General features: G+C 39.1%; 1 protein-coding gene across 17 annotated transcripts in view; it reads left to right on the top strand.

Moving 5' to 3' along the window:
• Positions 1-18,443, top strand: part of ptprf (protein tyrosine phosphatase receptor type F) — a 654,269-nt gene that overhangs the window by 569,901 nt on the left and 65,925 nt on the right. For 11 of the 17 annotated variants that reach the window (XM_062979663.1, XM_062979673.1, XM_062979678.1 and 8 more), the window contains 3 exons: positions 2,396-2,589; positions 13,985-14,011; positions 15,642-15,759. In XM_062979663.1, the coding sequence (XP_062835733.1) occupies positions 2,396-2,589; positions 13,985-14,011; positions 15,642-15,759 (339 nt within the window). The remainder of the gene's footprint in view (positions 1-2,395; positions 2,590-13,984; positions 14,012-15,641; positions 15,760-18,443) is intronic. The other 6 variants (XM_062979669.1, XM_062979666.1, XM_062979670.1 and 3 more) reach the window with 1 other exon arrangement.

The following is an 18,443-nucleotide window of genomic DNA, read 5'->3' as shown; positions in this document are numbered from 1 at the left end:
GGAAAATATGCTATTAAATTAACTAGCCTGTCAATTATGTCATCTCATTTTAAGCCTCTTCTTCAAAAAAGTGCCAGTACTCCTGGTACAGAAGGTACTTTCTGGGCAGTGTCCTAGCCTCAGAAGTCAAAGAGAACATAGCACTTGAGGAGGGAACGGCTCTCAAAGTGATAGGCAGACTACAGCATGGGTGATAAAGCTGAAGAATGCACCATTGCAGTCCTTGGAAGTGGTGTATCACAATTTTCATTGACTACTTGCTGAGGTCGCTGGCACATCTGTATGTCCTGCTGCCTGAATTGTTTGCATCAGTTCTAATTTAGCAAGGCCTTAACCGGAGGGAATCTGCTAGCCCAGAAATGTCGCAGCAAGCTCTCTGCATTAGTTTGAAGGCCGCACTATTGGTCTTCCCAGCTAAGCTCTCTGTCATGAGTGGTTTTGGAACCTTTTGATGCATTGGTTATTTTTTTCATAAATAGAAGCATAAGAGGGGGGAATCATTTTTTGCAACTTGGAATATTATCCCTATATTTCCCTATAATGGGGATGACCTCTCATGACTCAAGAGAACCCGTTCCCTAGGCAGCTGCTCCTAGCACAAGGCTCTGCCTTCTAATACTAGCTATAGGTAAGCCTCATCATAACACTATCATGACAGAAATGTCACAAGCATTGTCGCAGCCACATCTAAGGCTGGGGAGAAGGGAGGATGATAACTGGTTACCTCATTGCTGTCAACTCTGCTTTTGATTTATTCTTGAGAAAGAATGAAAAACCAGCCAATCAGCAAAGACACCCTATCTCCAAGAGTGTGCAACAAATGAGATTAAGGCCCACAAACCTTTTCTAATTACCCATTTGCCCTATCTCTTCCTCCGACTAATGTATGTATCTTTCCCCTCTGCACTCTTCTTCAAGCAATTATCCACAATTAAGAGTGAGATCTGTGGAAAATAACCAGTTGCCTGAGGCTGAGCAAATGCCTGCCTGCCCGCCTGCCGTGTGTCTGTGTAAAACAATCCTTGCAGGTTCCACCCGGTTCTCTGTCCCTAATTAACCTCACACTGCAATAGCAACTCAGGCACAGTGTGCTGTTTGTGCACCATAGATATATCCTGCAGTACCAGGTTGCTGCTCAGTGCTTTGAAGCTAATACTGAATAACTGAATGGAAAAGGTATTTTCTGTAGAGAAAACATTTTTTGCCCCTCACATGCATAAGCCATGTCACAGTCGGTATAAGAACACAAAATAATACATGTGTAACTTTTCCAAATGTTTGACAAGGTATAAACTGATTTGTGGGGATGTTTCCTCTTGCAAAGAAACTGAAAGTTTTCAGAAAACTGTCTTTAAAAAACCTTTACTATAAAAAAGAACACTTCAAACTGAATGCACAGTCAAGAACCATGTTCTCCAAAGATGTTGCCTCCCTACAAGCCTCTTGTGTTAGTCAAAGGAGCATCCAAACATACAGCAATCAGATTATAAACTAATTCCCATTCTGAGAGAAAAGCAGGATATAAATCTAATTGACAGATATTTTTGATGTGGCTGTATTGTAGTGATTTAAAGTATTTAAAGTAAGTTTCTTACTTTGCATCTTCTTATATGAGTTCAGTACAGTGTATACAGTAATAAAGGTAAAGGTTTCCCCTGACGTTAAGTCCAGTCATGTCTGACTCTGGGGGTTGGTGCTCATCCCCATTTCTAAGCCGAAGAGCCAGCGTTATCCGTAGACACCTCCAAGGTCATGTGGCCGGCATGACTGCATGGAGTGCTGTTACCTTCCTGCCGGAGCAGTACCTATTGATCTACTCACATTGGCATGTTTTCGAACTGCTAGGTTGGCAGAAGCTGGAGCTAATAGCGGATGCTCACTCCGCTCCCGGGATTTGAACGTGCGACCTTTTGGTCTGCAAGTTCAGCAGCTCAACACTTTAACACACTTTGCCACCGGGGCTCCCCCATACAGTAATAGCAAACCCTATTTAACACAAAACTTTCAGCAGAAGCATACAGTAGAGTCATTCTGGGGGACCTAGAAAATGCCTAGAGAGGATCGCTCTCTAACATCACTAGGTTCTTCAGTATGACTGTTGTCAACATCTGTTGGAAGCTTATCTTATAATTGTTTAGAAAACCCTGCTAATGCCTAGAGGAGGTGTATTTTGTCAGTAAATGAAACTGTGAGAACTGGTCCCAGGGATATAAGTGTCACACCTGTTTTATGCACCCATGTGTACACATGTACTTCCTCCTTTTATACAAATAATGTTATCTTTCTATGAAAATTAGTTTGAGAATAAGAATTAAGATGAAGAATCAGTTTGTGACACAGGGTTCTGTTTAATAGGATGCTTGTCCTTGACTGGATTTCTCCGCCTGCATTTCAGTGCCTGGTGCTCCCCCACGGAAAGTGGAGGTTGAATCAGCAAACTCAACAGCCATTCGTGTCTCCTGGAAATCACCCATCTCCAACAAGCAACATGGTCAAATCCGAGGCTACCAAGTCACATATGTGAAGATGGAGAACAATGAGCCAGTTGGACCACATCTCATTAAAGATGTTGTGGTAGCAGAATCCCAGGTAAAGCCTGTTGTGGATGAAGATATAAATGCATATATTTGCAGGCTCATACTGAGGATTGTCTGTTATGCTCTTTCTCATTTTATAAAGCTAATTAAAAGTCTAAATTAGAGGTTCCTTCCAGAGGATATTGGAGTCCTGTTCCTATAAGCTACTGGTTGGGGATGATGACAGTTGTAGTTTAGCAACATTGGGAAGGAACAATTTCTTCAGCCTTCATTTAAACAAAGAAGTTGAGGAACCATGAGCAAATAGAATAATGCACAGAACACTTTGTAACTGGGGGCTACATGTATATTCTTAGGTACCAACGAATGAATTACCAGATGAGATTACTTGAAAGAGAAGGTTGCTGGAGGATTTTTCTGCTGAAAATATAGCAATTTGGATCATTGCTGTCACCCATTATCTAGAAGACTTTGACAAAGACAAATGTGCACTTGTAGCAATTGTTGCTGTTTCTGCCAAAACACACTAGAGATGGACTAAATGATCTTTTTACTGTTGCCTTCTAATAATCAAAGTGATCATGCCCTAAGGAATTTATGATGTTACCCAGAAAGTGTTGACAAGATTGTGTATTGTGCAACATGATGGGTGATTTGCCAAATTAGAGGGCTTGAAAAACACTTTCTATGAGAGAAGGCAGTATGGAAGCGGCTGGGTTGGAGTGAACTGATCAACTGAGCTTATGTTATCCAGCATATCAAGGAGAAGCATTACATAATATCTTACTGGGAGTCATGGGTACTCTTGACTTATCATAGTTTTCCCTGTACCTGTAACTGTCACAGGAACGAAGAGGAAAGCAACAGGCCAGGAATTACTTTCAGGCTGTCTGCTGCCATTTTTCCATTTGCTAAGACAGAAGACATCTTTGCAAGAAGGCTTATGCTCAAAAGACGTGCAGTTCCTAGGGCTTCTATAGTTGCAGTATAGGGGTGATCAGTGGTGAAAGAAAGCACTTGAATGGCACCCAATAGGATTACTGGAGAGCTGCATCGATTAATCGATCTACTTCTTGAATGCAACACTTGAATTATTTATCACTTTCTCAGCAGGGAGCAAAGCACAGCAAAAAAATAAAACACCCCCTTCATACTTTGGAAAATAAAGACTAATCGTAAAGAAATCAAGGGAAGAAATTTTTGAGACAAAGGCTAGAAATATACTAGACTAGAAATATACTGCCTGAATCACATCATCATTGTTGCTATGAACTTGATGATGATAAAGCATTTTCTCACTTCCGGTGTTGCTTCTATATTTCCTTCCAATAACCAAAAACTTAGAAATGTTGCTTTTTAAAAAAGCACTGCAGATCTCAAAATCATTCATCCAGCATGGCCGGTTCTGGGAGATGTAATCCAAAAATTTCAAAACTCTGCTATAGCTACAGTGCTAAATACTTTTATAATGGACATTTTGATCCTGAAGTGCTGTGTGGGAAGTATAGGTCCAGATATCATTTAAAGCCATTTGATCATATTATGTTTCTGAGATTAACAAGTTTGTCTGGTTCCTTATTCCACACTACCAGCCACTTCAACTTTTGTAACTTCAACATTTGCACCTTACTTTTAGTAGTCAACTTTAACATTTGGTTGAAGTAGACTACTTAAAGTAAGGTGCATTTTTGTGATGATCCTCAGACTACAACTTCCCTTCCTTTTAGGTTAGAAATGTAGAGGCCAACCTTGTAATCCCTATGTCTGCATGGGGCATCAGATTCTGAGCTGCATTCACACAGACAAATTGTGTCTGTGTGAATGCATAACCTGTATAAATCTCGCTTCTCTGCCCACTGAGACTACAGTTTGCCCACTAGAATTGCAAGCAAGAAAACAGCACCCTTGGCTACATGAGCAGGATATGTGTGCATTAATGTTTCCCCAACCACCACAGGAATCATGATCACGATTCTTGTTTCCCACCTACTACTAGTAGCAGGGAAACAGAAACCTTAAGTGCATCAAGATCAAAGCTAAAGTTTGTGATATTAAAGCCTCTTCCACCCCAACTGGTCTCAATCAGTACTGTGTGTCAGTACTGCTAGTGCAACGCCAGCAGTAACTGGTACCCAGTTAATGGCTGATTGGAAACAAGTGAGGCTTTGTAAGCTGTTCAAAGAGCAGCTACAGGCCACAAGCAAAGAGTAGGTGCCTACCTGTGAATTAAACTGGTACAAGTGTCTAAGTTCCTTATAATTGACTGATGGTCCATCAGTCAATCCCTTATTGCCTAAAGGGGTGTTTGTTGTCTGTTGCCTGGTCTTATTGCAACTGTTCTTCAAGCCAGTAAAGCAGAATCGTTTGACCTTTTGCAATACGTTTTTCCACTTCACTGGTGTATATTACTGTTTGTTTTCTTTGTCTTTCTGTTCCACTTCTCTCCATCATCACAGTACCCATTGCTCAAGAATATTTGTTGTGAGCTGCCCCGAGTCCTTTCGGGGAGATGGGGCAGGATATAAATAAATATGATTATTATAGTATTATTAGGCAGGTAAGAAGGACCATCTTACTGTATATGTAACCTCATGCTTCCTGGGTTTAGATGAGTACAACGAAGAATTAAAAACTGTATCATGTAACCCTCCTATTGCTTCCAGCTAACGATAGATCACTTTACACTAAAGTACATTTCCCCCCTGTACCATTGCCTCTAGCTGACAAATGGACAGCAAGATGGTGTCAACCCATGTCTGTATAAAAGCATGCAAATATAACGTTGTTCAAGGGATTGCTTGGTTGTATTACCTTAAAAGGAATCAGAAACAGGCACTGATGACCTATGCTGGGGCTTCCAACTCCAAGTATCCTATTCTTAGTTTGTTTTTGTTTTTTAGCAGCTAGCAGAGGGCAGAGAGATTACCAGTGCCTGTCTAGTCCTTGAGTATAGTAATCATTCATGCAGTGACTTTAAGGTTCCTAAAGAAATGCCATAGAAATCCAAAGGCATTGATCTACATAGGCTACACATCCTGTTGAGATGTTGTTCAAGTTTTGAACCTTGGCCTTTTCTAGTAAGCATGGTCTCTCTTCTTCAGCATTACATGGATATTTTTTACGGAGCTGTAATGTTTGAGGACTCAATCTGAGTAGTGGGATGTGTGGCCAGCTTCCAGAAAGTTAAACAATATGCACATTTTAATCTTCAAATACCTATGAAGAACATAAAGGATTCGCTAGAGTTATCCACAAAGCTGATACTCGCTGGCACATGATAATGGGTTCACCTTTCACACAAGGGTGCTTAATTAGCTGGCCCCATAAATCGCTCCTTTTCTTTTTATATTTATTTGCTTCCCAATTCCTTTTTCAGTGCCAACAATTTCAATAAGTCATTTAATGGTCTCTCCAGCATTACTCAATTTCATAACTTTTGGGTATAGGCTGCCAGGGATTTCAAACCCAATATTTAGGAGACTCTCTGTGCCACTATAGCAAATTAAGGATGAGGAAGTTACTGACTTTCCCTCTGCTGTGTGGTAGCAGCATTACTGCAGATGGATACATGGCATAGCAATTAACAACTCAGTAGGCTTTACATAATAATAAGCTATCAATAGTGCTCCACCTTGTCCTGTAAATTTTCCAACTCTTGCCTGATTCCTCAGTCTGACTAATGCATTATTCAGGTGCAGACCAACTTGACTATTCTTGCTCCCCTGCTTGCCTTCAAACTCCTCGTCCAGACATTGTTTCCGTCTGATTTACTTCCTAGTGCTGTGCTTCAGTCGTTTCCTATTTGATCATCCAGTTCCCGTTTCTCTCCTGAGATACTTTGCAGAACTCATGCCTTAGGCCAGGTCAGTTCAGTTCATCCTAGGGTTATATCTGGTCTTTGTCCACCACATATTGTTAGAAAAGTTGTCTAAGAAAATATTTTCTTACTGTTTAAGCTTTCTCAAACTGTCTCATTTGCAACCACAGCCTTTTATCCTTATTGAAATGATAACATTCAGATAGGCATAGAAACAGTTTACAGCACAGATCATACAAATAAACTTTCTCAGTTTATTCTGAATTGCCCTAAATCCAGGTACTAGTTCCCATGAGACAATAAAATCAATGGGATTTTTATTGGTGGCTCTACTGTGGTTGGTACTAGTAAGTAGATTTAGGCTATATATCTCATCTTTCAAATCACATGTTAAACTTACACATGTGAGTTTGATGGAAACAATGTTCAATTAAGAGAATCATTATGAATAAATATTCTTAATTGGTTATCTTACGGTTCAGAAAGAAGTATATATGTCTTGTATAAATCATTTTTTTCAGTAAACCAGAATTCCTGAATTGGGAGAAGCTTCTTCCTAAACAGTTTTGATAAAGCCTTTCAGTATCAAGTTCAATTTAGCAAAAAAGAACAGTAATTTTGTTTTTCCTTCAGAGTATCCATGTCAAGTGATAACTAAATTTTTATATATAATATAATATGAATACTTGGCAAATACAAAATGAAAAATTAATGCGCAACTGGTTTTTAATTAAATGCCCTTGTTTATATTCAGTTTGTGATCTGCAAAATAATCAATTGTTATTAGATCCTAGTTTATTAACTGTTATACGGCTTGTATATATCCATGCATGAGCTGACAAATTGCAAAATCTGGAATGGAACTTCGAAACCTAAGTGTCCCAACCTTCTTTTTATTGAAAAAGGAATTTCTAGCCATCATAAATTTGAAAAAAGCACAGTTGTTTATGGAAAATATCTACAAATAATCAGAATCCAGAAGAAAGCTTCATTTGGCTTCTAGTGCACATAATTTGAGTTTTAAATCCATATGCACTTCCTAGCCTATGGTGCTTTTGACTCACAGTTGATGTAAACTGCAATCTCTCATAGCCCATATTCAACAATCATAAAAAATGCATTTGTGTACCAGTAAACTGGATTCTGAATTTGAATTCCTGTGACATAGAATTGTGATACTTTTTAGTGTAGAGCAGTGGTTCTCAACCTGAGGTCTCCTGATGTTTTTAGCTTACAACTCCCAGAAATCCCAGCCAGTTTACCAGCTGTTAGGATTTCTGGGAGTTGAAGACCAAAAACATCTGGGGACCCCAGGTTGAGAAGCACTGATGTAGAACATATTTGAACACATACCTTTATCCAACTCTGTACTTGGAGAAGGGACCTGTTCAACTAGGTAAGATAGCAGTGTAGGAAACGTTCTGAGATTCAAATAATTGATGATCTATTTCAGAATCCTGAGTGGCAGCAATTTGTGATAAGGCAAGATACCATCCCACATTACAAACTTATAGTGCTATGATTCCCCTTTTAACTATCCTGTGGAGTCCTAGTATTTGCAGTTTAGGAATATTTTGAATTCTCAGCCAGAGAACTCTATTTTCTCACCAAGCTACAAACACCAGGATAACATACCAGAAGATGTTGTCATGGCAGTTAAAGTAGGATCATAGAGCTATAATTATAGTCAATGTGAAAGAGACTATGGTCAGAAATGCTACTTGGGAACTAGTCTTCGTTACCCCTAAGAATAGGAAGGAATCCTACATGGCAATTTATCCTCTTGCAAGAAGATTTTGTAACCACTGGATGGGGTTTCATTAGTGAGATTCACATGAAAAACTGCAGCCTGGCAGCCATAGTGAAGAATGATTGTGTTTTCATCAGGCATATATGGGCTTCTAGCCGCAACCATTTGGATGGGGGGGGGGGGACTGTCAGAGCAAAGGCAGTCCCACTAAACCTTCTCACAGCACTCTCACCCGAACTGCAAACATGATCAGAGAGGCAGTGGCTACAGAGAGCTATGATGAAACCTAAAATGAAATGTTACAAAGCCGTAGCAGCCAACATAAATACAAGCCGCCAGCACAAGTTCTGTCTACATCGGTTCTACTGCTCCAAAGCAGAGGCCTCGACTGAATCTTTTTTATTAAGGCCAGTGGCTTCCTGAAATCCATTCATCTTGCTCAGCCACACTAAATACTTAAAAAGCAATTGGGCTGGTTTAGCAGAGGAATATTTTTTTATCTGCAGGTGATGGTTTCATAAATTTAAACACTTAACTGGAACAGATTTCAGAACGATCTAAGTACAGTAGAGGTTTTTCTGATCTGAGAAGAGGCTTTAGTGTGCTGAGTTCTTCAATTACAGCCCCTTTTTAAAAATACCTATTCAAGATTAAATTGGCTCACTGTATATGCTGACCTTCACATAATTCGGCCTCATTTCTTCAATAAATAATTTTGTTATTGTGTTATTTTTTTAATTGTGGAACACAGTGTACTCATTCACACAATAGGCTTATTTCTACATTTGTGTGTATGTGCCAGTAACTTTGCTGCAGATTTTTTTTTAAATAGTTCTCTGGATTTCTGTCTTTTCATTTCGTTCAGACACAGGTCAAAAGATGAAAGACTCAAGTGTTGACTTAATTGTATGGGTGCATGTACACTGTAGAATGAATACAGTTTGACACCACTGGAACTGTCATGGCTCAATGTTACGGAATCATGGGAGTTATATGGGATGTTTCAAAATGATAGACCCAATTTCAAAGCAGCATATTTCATGATCCCAACATATTACAATTACACAAAAAGTTACAAATGGTTTAATGACTTATCAAGTTATATTAATCATTTTATAAATGCCTTCCACCTGTTGTACGGACAGATTGAGAGAGTCTTGCTGAATCACAGAACATAAACACCTTCTGTTACAACGTTGCCATCTTGCAAATGACTGAGTCTAGGGCCTGTTTGTGTGCTGGGAAAGATATCTAGTGATAATCATTTGAAACTCTATGCTCCACCTTTTCAAGTGGTAAGAGTTTCTTTCATGGGCGATTCATGGTTGCAGAGATATAGTGATTTCAAATCAGATCCATTGTTTTGAAACACCAAGGTCTTTAGACTTCTCTGTCAAAGTGTTTTGGTGCCTCAGCAAACTTCAGTTCCCAGGATTCCATAGCATTGAGCTATGGCAGTTAAAGTGGTGTCAAACTACATTACTGTCACAATGTAGATATACCCTAAATCTCTAGCTTGGGCTATGTTTTTCTTTCATAACATTTTAAGGGGAATACTTAAGATGTTCAGATTTCCACCACAGAGTCCCAGTGGGGTAGATAAATAGTACTGGTGAAGAAATGGCATCAATTCTCATGTGTTATGTAGCCCCATTTTCAAATGAGAGAGAATGCATCTGAGTTAGTGGGAGGTGGTTACATAAAATTTGTCCTGAGAGCACCACTACTCTGGTGCAAAATATTAGTCAGAAACATTATTATGAAATCATTGCTTCCATCCCAACTAAGAGACACAGCTAAAATACTATCTTACTTAGTCAAGATTACTGAGATAATCTATCGAGGGGATTGTCACCTTGCCGTGGTGAGGGGGCTTGCGTGTTCTGATGAACATGTGGTCACAACCACTGAAGTCATGCATTCCCAGAAGTGGCCACAGGGGAGGATCCGAAGAACAATCTGAAGACCCAAAGACCTCAATGGCGGAGCAGGCGGAGGATAACATGATACATGTTACAATGGCTGTGAAGGCAGAAGAAGGCTGCAACAGACTGAGAAGCCATTCTCGTTGTGTTAACCACACTACTGCTGGGACCTCATTCTGTGAAGACTGTGTGTTGACTGGCCGTGCACCGATCTCCACACATTAAAAAAAAAAAATCACGCACAGGTGTCTTCTAAGTCTTCAGCCATCTACGGATCTATCCCCAAGATAGCAAAGACGGAGGACCATCATCCTCGAACTACGAGGGATCCCCTAAGTAAGTAACTGAGATAATATGTGCAAAGTTGTTTGAGCACTTAAAAATATATCACATAAATATTTATGACTAATATTAATAACATATTCTACCACCTTATCCATTCATGAGAATCTCCAAACTTACCAATCAACGGTAAGTGACACAATTCTGCTTCCCTGGCATATTAGTCACATCTAAGGGATTGAGACAAAACTAGTCAAGACCAAGGTGAGACTTTAGACTAAGAGAAGAAAATCAACAAGATGTACCACCCAGTTCTTGTGCAAAGGGCCATGTTTATATGCTATCATAACTCTGAATGCTGGTGTTATAGGATGTGAGGCTACCCTGGCCTCTCTTGAAATTGCTCTTGACATAGTTTATAAGAACAATTCCAGGTAGTTGTTTCAGATGGGTAATAGAATGAAATGCTTGGTGGAATTGTTTTGTCCCTCTGTCTGTAAAACACATATCACAAAGTGGGATACATCAGAGTTGATGATCGTCTGCATCAGGTTCAGGAGGTAGAACCATGGTCTGTGCTATAGATAATAAGTTGAAACACAGGGCAAATGGATGTGGACACCCTATATGTCTTTCTGTCTCATGGGTACTGCTATCATGGTGGCTTGCATAAAAATGCAGATAGCAGTTTTAAATTAAATTAGGTAGCCAGAATGGTGGGAAGTTTGTTTTTTGTATTCCTTCTGAGATGTTTCAGGCAGAGACAGTCTGGGCATGGAGCAAAATAGGGCTTCTGTTGACATCTCTGAATTGCATCTGCAGTCCCACTTCTCTTACCATTGCCTTCCCTGAGAACTAGAGATGCCATTGTGTGGAGTGTAATGAATAGCCTCCTATATTGAGCTAAGCAAAATATTTCTCTCCAGATACCATTGAATTGCAACTCTTAGCATTCCTCAGTCCAGACTTAAGCCTGAAGGGAGTTGTGGTCTAACAAAACACCCAGCAGGGCTGTGATTAGTCTGTTCCATTCTATAATACAACTCGCGCACCCCCCCCCCAAAAAAAAAAACAATTTGAGGAGAAATAGTTATATTGGCATGAGCACACTTCCATTCACGAATCTTCATGAATAAAGCAACTCCTCATATATAAATTTACTGCAATTTTGAGCATGTCAGTATAAATCATATTCTAGGAGAAGTTTTGTAGTTCCATGATTAAAGTAACCACAATCAGGTGTAGAGCAATTTCATAAAAAAATGTTGCCACATGGGACGGGGTCCTGTGCTATTCAATTTCACAGCAGCTACCAGCATGCAAGCATAACTTTAAAAATGTTGTCCCCAATCTCAATTTTGCAAAGTTAAAGCTAGATGCTGTAACTTTTATTTCTTGGACAAATCAAACAAAGATCACACTGCTGTGCATGAATCTGTTTTTGTTAAGAACATCAAAATCCTTTTTAGGCTGAGTGTCCTGACCCCTGAAATCTGAATCACCCTTCCTTTCTGTTTTCTGTACTTTGCCATCATATTTCAAGTCTGTCTTCTAAGTCATAGGAACAAAAAATTGTTTTTATAGAACAAAACAAAAAAGAATAAAAGCTTGAGATGTTTAGAAGTTCCTAGTGCCTCATTCTGCATGACTTCTGTACTGATCTAATACCCAAAACTGTGGTTTGAAATAAAATACATGCCCTAATTCCCCCTTGGTTTATTAAATTCCCATGCTCTCTTCTCCTTTTCCCATAGTTATTGGGTAGAATTTTTTGTCAATTTTGTAATTAAAAAAAAAAGTTAACTAAATCCATTGCAGTGCACATTTTAAACAATAACTACTGTTAGGAATTAAGATGGATAACAAGAAGCATGTTTTGCTGAGATGGGCATAGCAGAAGGAATCAATGACTTACAAAGCAGGTCTGCATCCAAGGGATGCTTTCAGAATACAGAATCTTAATGCTACCATTCAGAAGGCATTGCACAACAATGGTTCCTTTTTGAAATTAAAAAAGACAGATTCGGGAAACACATGATAACTAAAAGTTGAAGGCAGTGGCATGTGTTCTTTTGGTAGTCCTACATATAATAGGCCCAATACTGTGAATCAATACTTATAGAAGCCCAATCGCTTCAATAGAATTACTCTAGTTGGGACTACCAATAAAATGCAGGGCAATATCATTTGGACAAACACATATTATATATTCCCTAAATGACACAGGATGAGATTGCATGATAAAAGTCTTTTCTGAAATATAAGATGTTCAGAAACCAGCTTAATGCCATATGTGGGTAAACATACTCTCTTGTCAGCTTTGTTTCTTTCCCCCTAACACACCCACACGAATGCAGTCTACATTAGTCCTTCCTACTGGCAGATAGTCCTGTATCCCTGGTCCTCACATGATTTTGAGAGCTTGGCCTTGAGTTTTGCTAGTTGGAAAACCATCTGTATCATTGGCAGATCTTCATTTACTACTGAGCAAGTAACACCAAAACAAGAGTCAGATAGTTCAGCTACATGAGTCCATTAGTTTGCTAGGGTGGGATCAATGTGAATACTGTTCTCCTTCTGTTCGAATGTCGGCATGTTTCTTTGGAAAGCTAAGAGATGAGTAAATGTTGAGTGCCAGAAATCTGCTTGCTTTATAGCATTATTTTAGGTGAATGCACTCTTAGCAGAAATTTCTGAAACTCAGCTGATGCGACAGACGTGGAAATTTATTACAGTGATGAGCAAGCTGTTTCTCTGGCTGGTTCCCAAGGAAGTTTATCTTGTCATAATTGAAGCTCTTACATGTATTAACCAGAGAATTCAGTCTGGGAATTCTGCTTGGGAATTCAACAACAGGGGTGGACAATATGATCATCCTGAAGTTTACGCCAGCCATTTCTTCTGCTTCATTTTGTGCCCAGCTACAGAATATAATGGTCCTAAGTTTTCTTTCCACTAAGATCATATTGGTTTTCTAAAACAGCAGTGTAGATTATTATGCTCAAATAAGAATCTTCTGGTTTGTGTTCATCTATGTGTGGCACCACGAGATGCAGAACCAACCTTAAGAAATGGGGCTACAAAGTAGAGTCCATAACATGTGAGTGTGGAGAAGAGCAAACCACAGACCACCTATTACAATGCAGCCCGGGCCCTGTCACATGCACAATGGAGGATCTTCTTACAGCAACACCAGAAGCACTCCCAAGTGGCCAGCTACTGGTCAAAGGGCATTTAGCATAATGCCAAGTTTTTTTAACTTCATGTTCTCAAATACTTTACAACTTGTACCCTTGGTTTGCTTCTGACACGATAAATAAATCCATGTATTGCCAACAACAGCAATACACCCTTTCTGAAGCTGGCCTCCAGAACCAGCCTAGGGAATTCATTGAGTATAGCCGATACCCTGAGCAATGTTTACTCCTATGTTTGCATAACTTCATAGCCTTCAATGCTCTGCAGAGTTTTGGGAAAACCAAAGAAGAAAGAAAGCTTGGTAACTAGGTGTGGTATTTTGTGTGACTTTTCTAGAGCTGCTTACAGAAGAAAGCCATACATACACTTGGATCGAGCTAGAGACAAATTTTGTGTGTGTATGATAATCCAAGCTTTGTTGTCGTCATTCCCTTATTCTGTCTCCATTTTCTCTCCTCCTTCCTTTCCCCATCAGCTGAGGTTTAAGGACTCTGCTGACCACGTAAGTACAATTTGTGAGTGTGTTCGCTTGGATCAGAAGGGTCTGAGAATCATCTTTTGAAATCTGTGCGCATAGTGCTGTCAAAACATTCCTGTCAATCCTCAGATTGTTCTGGGAGTTGCTCTGTGGAGCTTCCACCAGCCGCAAATCCTGAGCAAATTGGCATTTAGATTGCTGCTAAATGCAGAAAAGCAATTGACATTTTCCATAATCTTTATTTCCAGCTTGTTGCGATGCAATTTCAGGCAGATGTGGAGAGATCAGTCTGCTCTCTACAGCCGTTGGCCCAGCTTGTTACATGGCAAAGTCAGATCTATAATCTTTAAACCTCATTGATCCCAGTCATGAAAAATACCCTGCTCTCTCATCTGTGACCTTTAGTTGAAACAGAGGCTCAAATAATACAACAATCACATTTAAACAGTTAAGATTCAATTTTGAAGCAATTTGGAAATATAAATTTGGAAAAAACAAGCTTGAAAATTACCTTTAGAGAGAAAAAGATTCAATTATATACCTTGTTGTGGCCTCCAGTCCTTAACAGACAGATGGACTTTGTTAAAAGGTATTTGCAGCGACAGCCCTATGTCTGTTATATCATCTCCCCTTTTCCCAGGTTTTCTTTCTTTCTTTCTGTCCTTCCTTCTTTTTTCTTTCTTCCTTCTTCCTTGCTTCATTCCGATGGCATGCTCTTTTCCTAGCTGTGAATTTCTCTTGTGTGGACTGTGGTGATGAGTATCTCTTTTACAGGTGTTTGTAACCTAGTGAGTTGTATGTTTGGGTATCTTGCTTCATATCAATTCATTGCCATTGATTGATTTTACTCACTCTCGCAAACTCTGGGGGGAAAGGAGGTCTAATTTATACTCTGATTTTGGTGTTATTTTCATTTGTGTTTGATCACCTACTTTGTTAATTTGGGATTGCAAATGAAAACAATGAAAAAATGTTCAGAATTCTATGACAACTAAGGAAAACTCCAACAACTCAAGGAAGAAAACGTTATCAATTACTGTACCTATTTCTTCACAGTTCTGGTTTATATCATAGTTTCGCTTCTGTGAATGGGTAATCAGTTGTACCAGTTTGACAATCAAATGTTGACGTTTTTATCCTTCATAGTCAGGAGGATCACACCATTAAGGAGGAAAAACTAGTATTTGCTGTCCATTATTTTTTGCTTGCGTAGAATATTTTGCTAGATCTCTGTTGCTCTTTCAGAATGTTGGCTGATGTCTAGATGGTTTGTTAATTTACCTCCAAGAAATAAGACCTTATGGAATACTTTGGCTAATAACAATGTTATGACAAGTTTCAAACCGATAGCAGTGTTAGCCTGTTTCAGGAGCATCTTACAATACTTTTAAGATTAACATGTTTTAGCATGGGCTTTTGTGGACAAAAATCATGCTAAAATGCACAAATAAAACATGTTAAAATTCATAAATAAATTGGTTACTATTACTGCAAAAGGAATGTGTTAAAGTGGACATCAAATTAATTTCTTGGATATTTTGAAGCTACATAAATAAGTCATAAATATCTGAAAGACTTAAGTATTTGGATACTTCACCCTTCTTTGTGCTTATAAATACATAAAAACCTAAAAGGGTATGTAATTTTCTCACAGGAAACTGTCATAGGAGGCCTTTCACCTGAAACAACCTATTCTGTCAGCATTGCCGCCTATACTACGAAAGGGGATGGGGCCCGCAGCAAGGCCAAGGTGATTACCACAACCGGAGCAGGTGAGCCATTTCTGCTCTATTTGGTGGACAAGTCTGTTTTGACATTTTGAGCCCTAGAATGGTTAACACAACTGTGCAGTTATTGACTCTGCAGAAATGTTGATTTTCAGAGGGGTCAGGAAATCTACAACCTTTACCTTGTTTCATAACTTGCAGAAATGTCTCCATGCAATGGAGAAAGCAACTAGGCTACTCTGTAGAAGAGCAAAGCAGAAACTCACCCTTTTTTTGAAAGCCGCAAATAACAGTTTTATGGCATGGAGATAATCTCCCATGTCATCTAGCATTCTGCATCTACTTGCTGCCCTCAAGGTTCCTCTCTAGACTGAACAATCAGAAGGAGCATAAGCGCTAGAAACTGTACCTAAGAGTTTCATACAATTATTATGCTGTTAATTTTTGGGATATATATTTTTCATGAACTGGTAAAATACTTTTTTAAACCACTTCCATAAAAGGAGTGGTCAACAAACCAGTTACAGGCTGTATTTAGCCTACTGGCCATTTTTGTAGTGCACCTCTCCTTCTCACTTCAAGGTCTTGCTGCTGCCATTGCTACAAAATTTGGCCAAAATGTGGCAAGACACTAACTTTTTATAGTTGCCATTTCACCATATTGCATCAGCAGCAAAGCTGCTTTGAAATGTACCTTGTTTTGAAGTCAAATAGTGCTCCTGAGAGCATGTTTTAAGGCATATATGCATGTGTATCTGTGTGTAAATGTATAGATACCACTTAACAACAGACATTGCCTACCAAAATCTTACGGTAATAAATGCCATGAATAAAATTTGGGTTCTGTAATTGTCTTTGTATGTCTGGATCACATCTCCAGTCAATTTCATTGCATTGCTCCAAATTCTAATATTAAGAATGAGGAAAGGAAAAATATCTCTATCCATTTACAATCCATATAATTGTGATAAATATGTTTTTTTCCTAGATAGAGAGGTTCTGCATGTACAAAACTTGTCAATGATAAACTGTTTCATAACAGCTTCCTGGTGCTGCAGTCACCCTATAAACTGTTGTGGATGTAAAATTGTGAGTGTGTGTATTTTTGGAATATGAAAATATTGCAATCCTGGATGTAGACGTCTGTGCCTTGAACAGAAACATTGTTTGTTTACTTCTTCTACTTCATGCTTGTTTAAACAAACAGTAGCAGGCAAATAGAGAAAATGGCATCAGGGTGGCACATTGTTCAGTATAAGAGGCAGAGCCCTGCCCATTTTAATCAGGATTTGGAGCTGAAGCCTTTTCTTATTCCATGGTCCTAATAGGATAATTGAGAGATTTTGTAGGAAGGCTTTCAATAGTGTCCCCTTTTGCTTTGGAGTGTTGCCTGGATTTTTACAGTATGTTGGCGAAGTATCATCCTGCTGGCTCTAGACAGTGTGCAGGTTTGGACCGTGTGTATGTGCATATAAACCCGGGAAACCAAATGTCTTTGGCTGAAACAACTGGCCTCCCCTGCCCTTAATTTGCCAAATTCCACTTTGGTAGGTTCTGAGTCTGCACTCACAATAGATAAGGTATAGTGACTCCAGAAATTTAAATATCTTAGTATTTAAACATTGGGGGTGTTAGTTTGAGGGATTTCGAGGGGTTGTTCTCAACTGGAATTTGCTAGCGTCTGATCCTTTTTCATATTTTATAGCTGAGTCCTGGATGAATTTTACATTAGTCCCTGTGGACTAATCTTTCTGAAGGAATATTAGTGGTGTTAACTGTCCACTGATACCTGTACTGCAGTTGCCAAAAAACCACTTCAAGGCTGCTACTCTTGTTGGCTTCTCCTTTTCATCGTCTTCACTCTTTATTGTCTCCACCTCTTCTGTTCATCCCGACATTAAAATTTCCACCTAACCAAATGAAAACTATTAGATCTTTCAAAACTATATAAAACTCACGCCACAATTTCATTACAAATTAGCCAAATTCATACCTAAAATAATAGTTTACTATTGGAAATTGACTCTTAGTGCAACATTCAGTTCAGAGTAATGGTAATCTTGGTACTTGACTGACAAGGAATAGTTTTGCCATTGATGGATTTGCATGCCAATCTTATGTGATTTCGGGAAAGGATGTGTGTCTGTTGTGGGTGGAACTGGGATATGAAACTATCCATTTTATACAGCAGGTGTTATGTTTTGAAGGGAGCAGCCATTAATTTGTACAACACATAGACAATTTGGAATCCTTCTGCTGCTCAGCCATCACATCAGCATTCCTAGCAGGAGTCAGTTCATCAGCTCAAACACAGCACATTTTGATTGCAAACAGCATGCCACGCTCTCTCAACAGCTCACACAGGTGGTGAAATTATTACGATTGCTATGAAAATTGCCTGCATCAAGGTAGCAGGGATCCCAGATATAAGCTTGGGCATATCCTTATCACTTTCTGCTAGCACCCAGATTACTTTCACTTATGGCAGTATCTTTTACCTTCTTCCTCATTGGGTCCAAATTTTCTCTTTGTGTACCTTCTTCTGCAAACACTAGAGCTGAAGGAGTGTTTGGGCAAATGCATTAAAATTTGTGAGACAACTCAAAGGAGGTTTTGAAGGCAATATCCAATAGGATATTGATTTTAGTTATCATGTCAGGAAGTGCTGTCTCTAGATTAATTAACAGGTTATTTGTAGCTGCTAATATAAAAAAGAGAAGGAGTCTTGT

Source organism: Anolis carolinensis, chromosome 4 (genome assembly GCF_035594765.1).
Source record: "Anolis carolinensis isolate JA03-04 chromosome 4, rAnoCar3.1.pri, whole genome shotgun sequence".
In the NCBI taxonomy this organism is placed as follows: Eukaryota; Metazoa; Chordata; class Lepidosauria; order Squamata; family Dactyloidae; genus Anolis; species Anolis carolinensis.
Note: the sequence above shows the minus strand (reverse complement) of the source record. Positions and strands in the feature narration are given on the sequence as shown.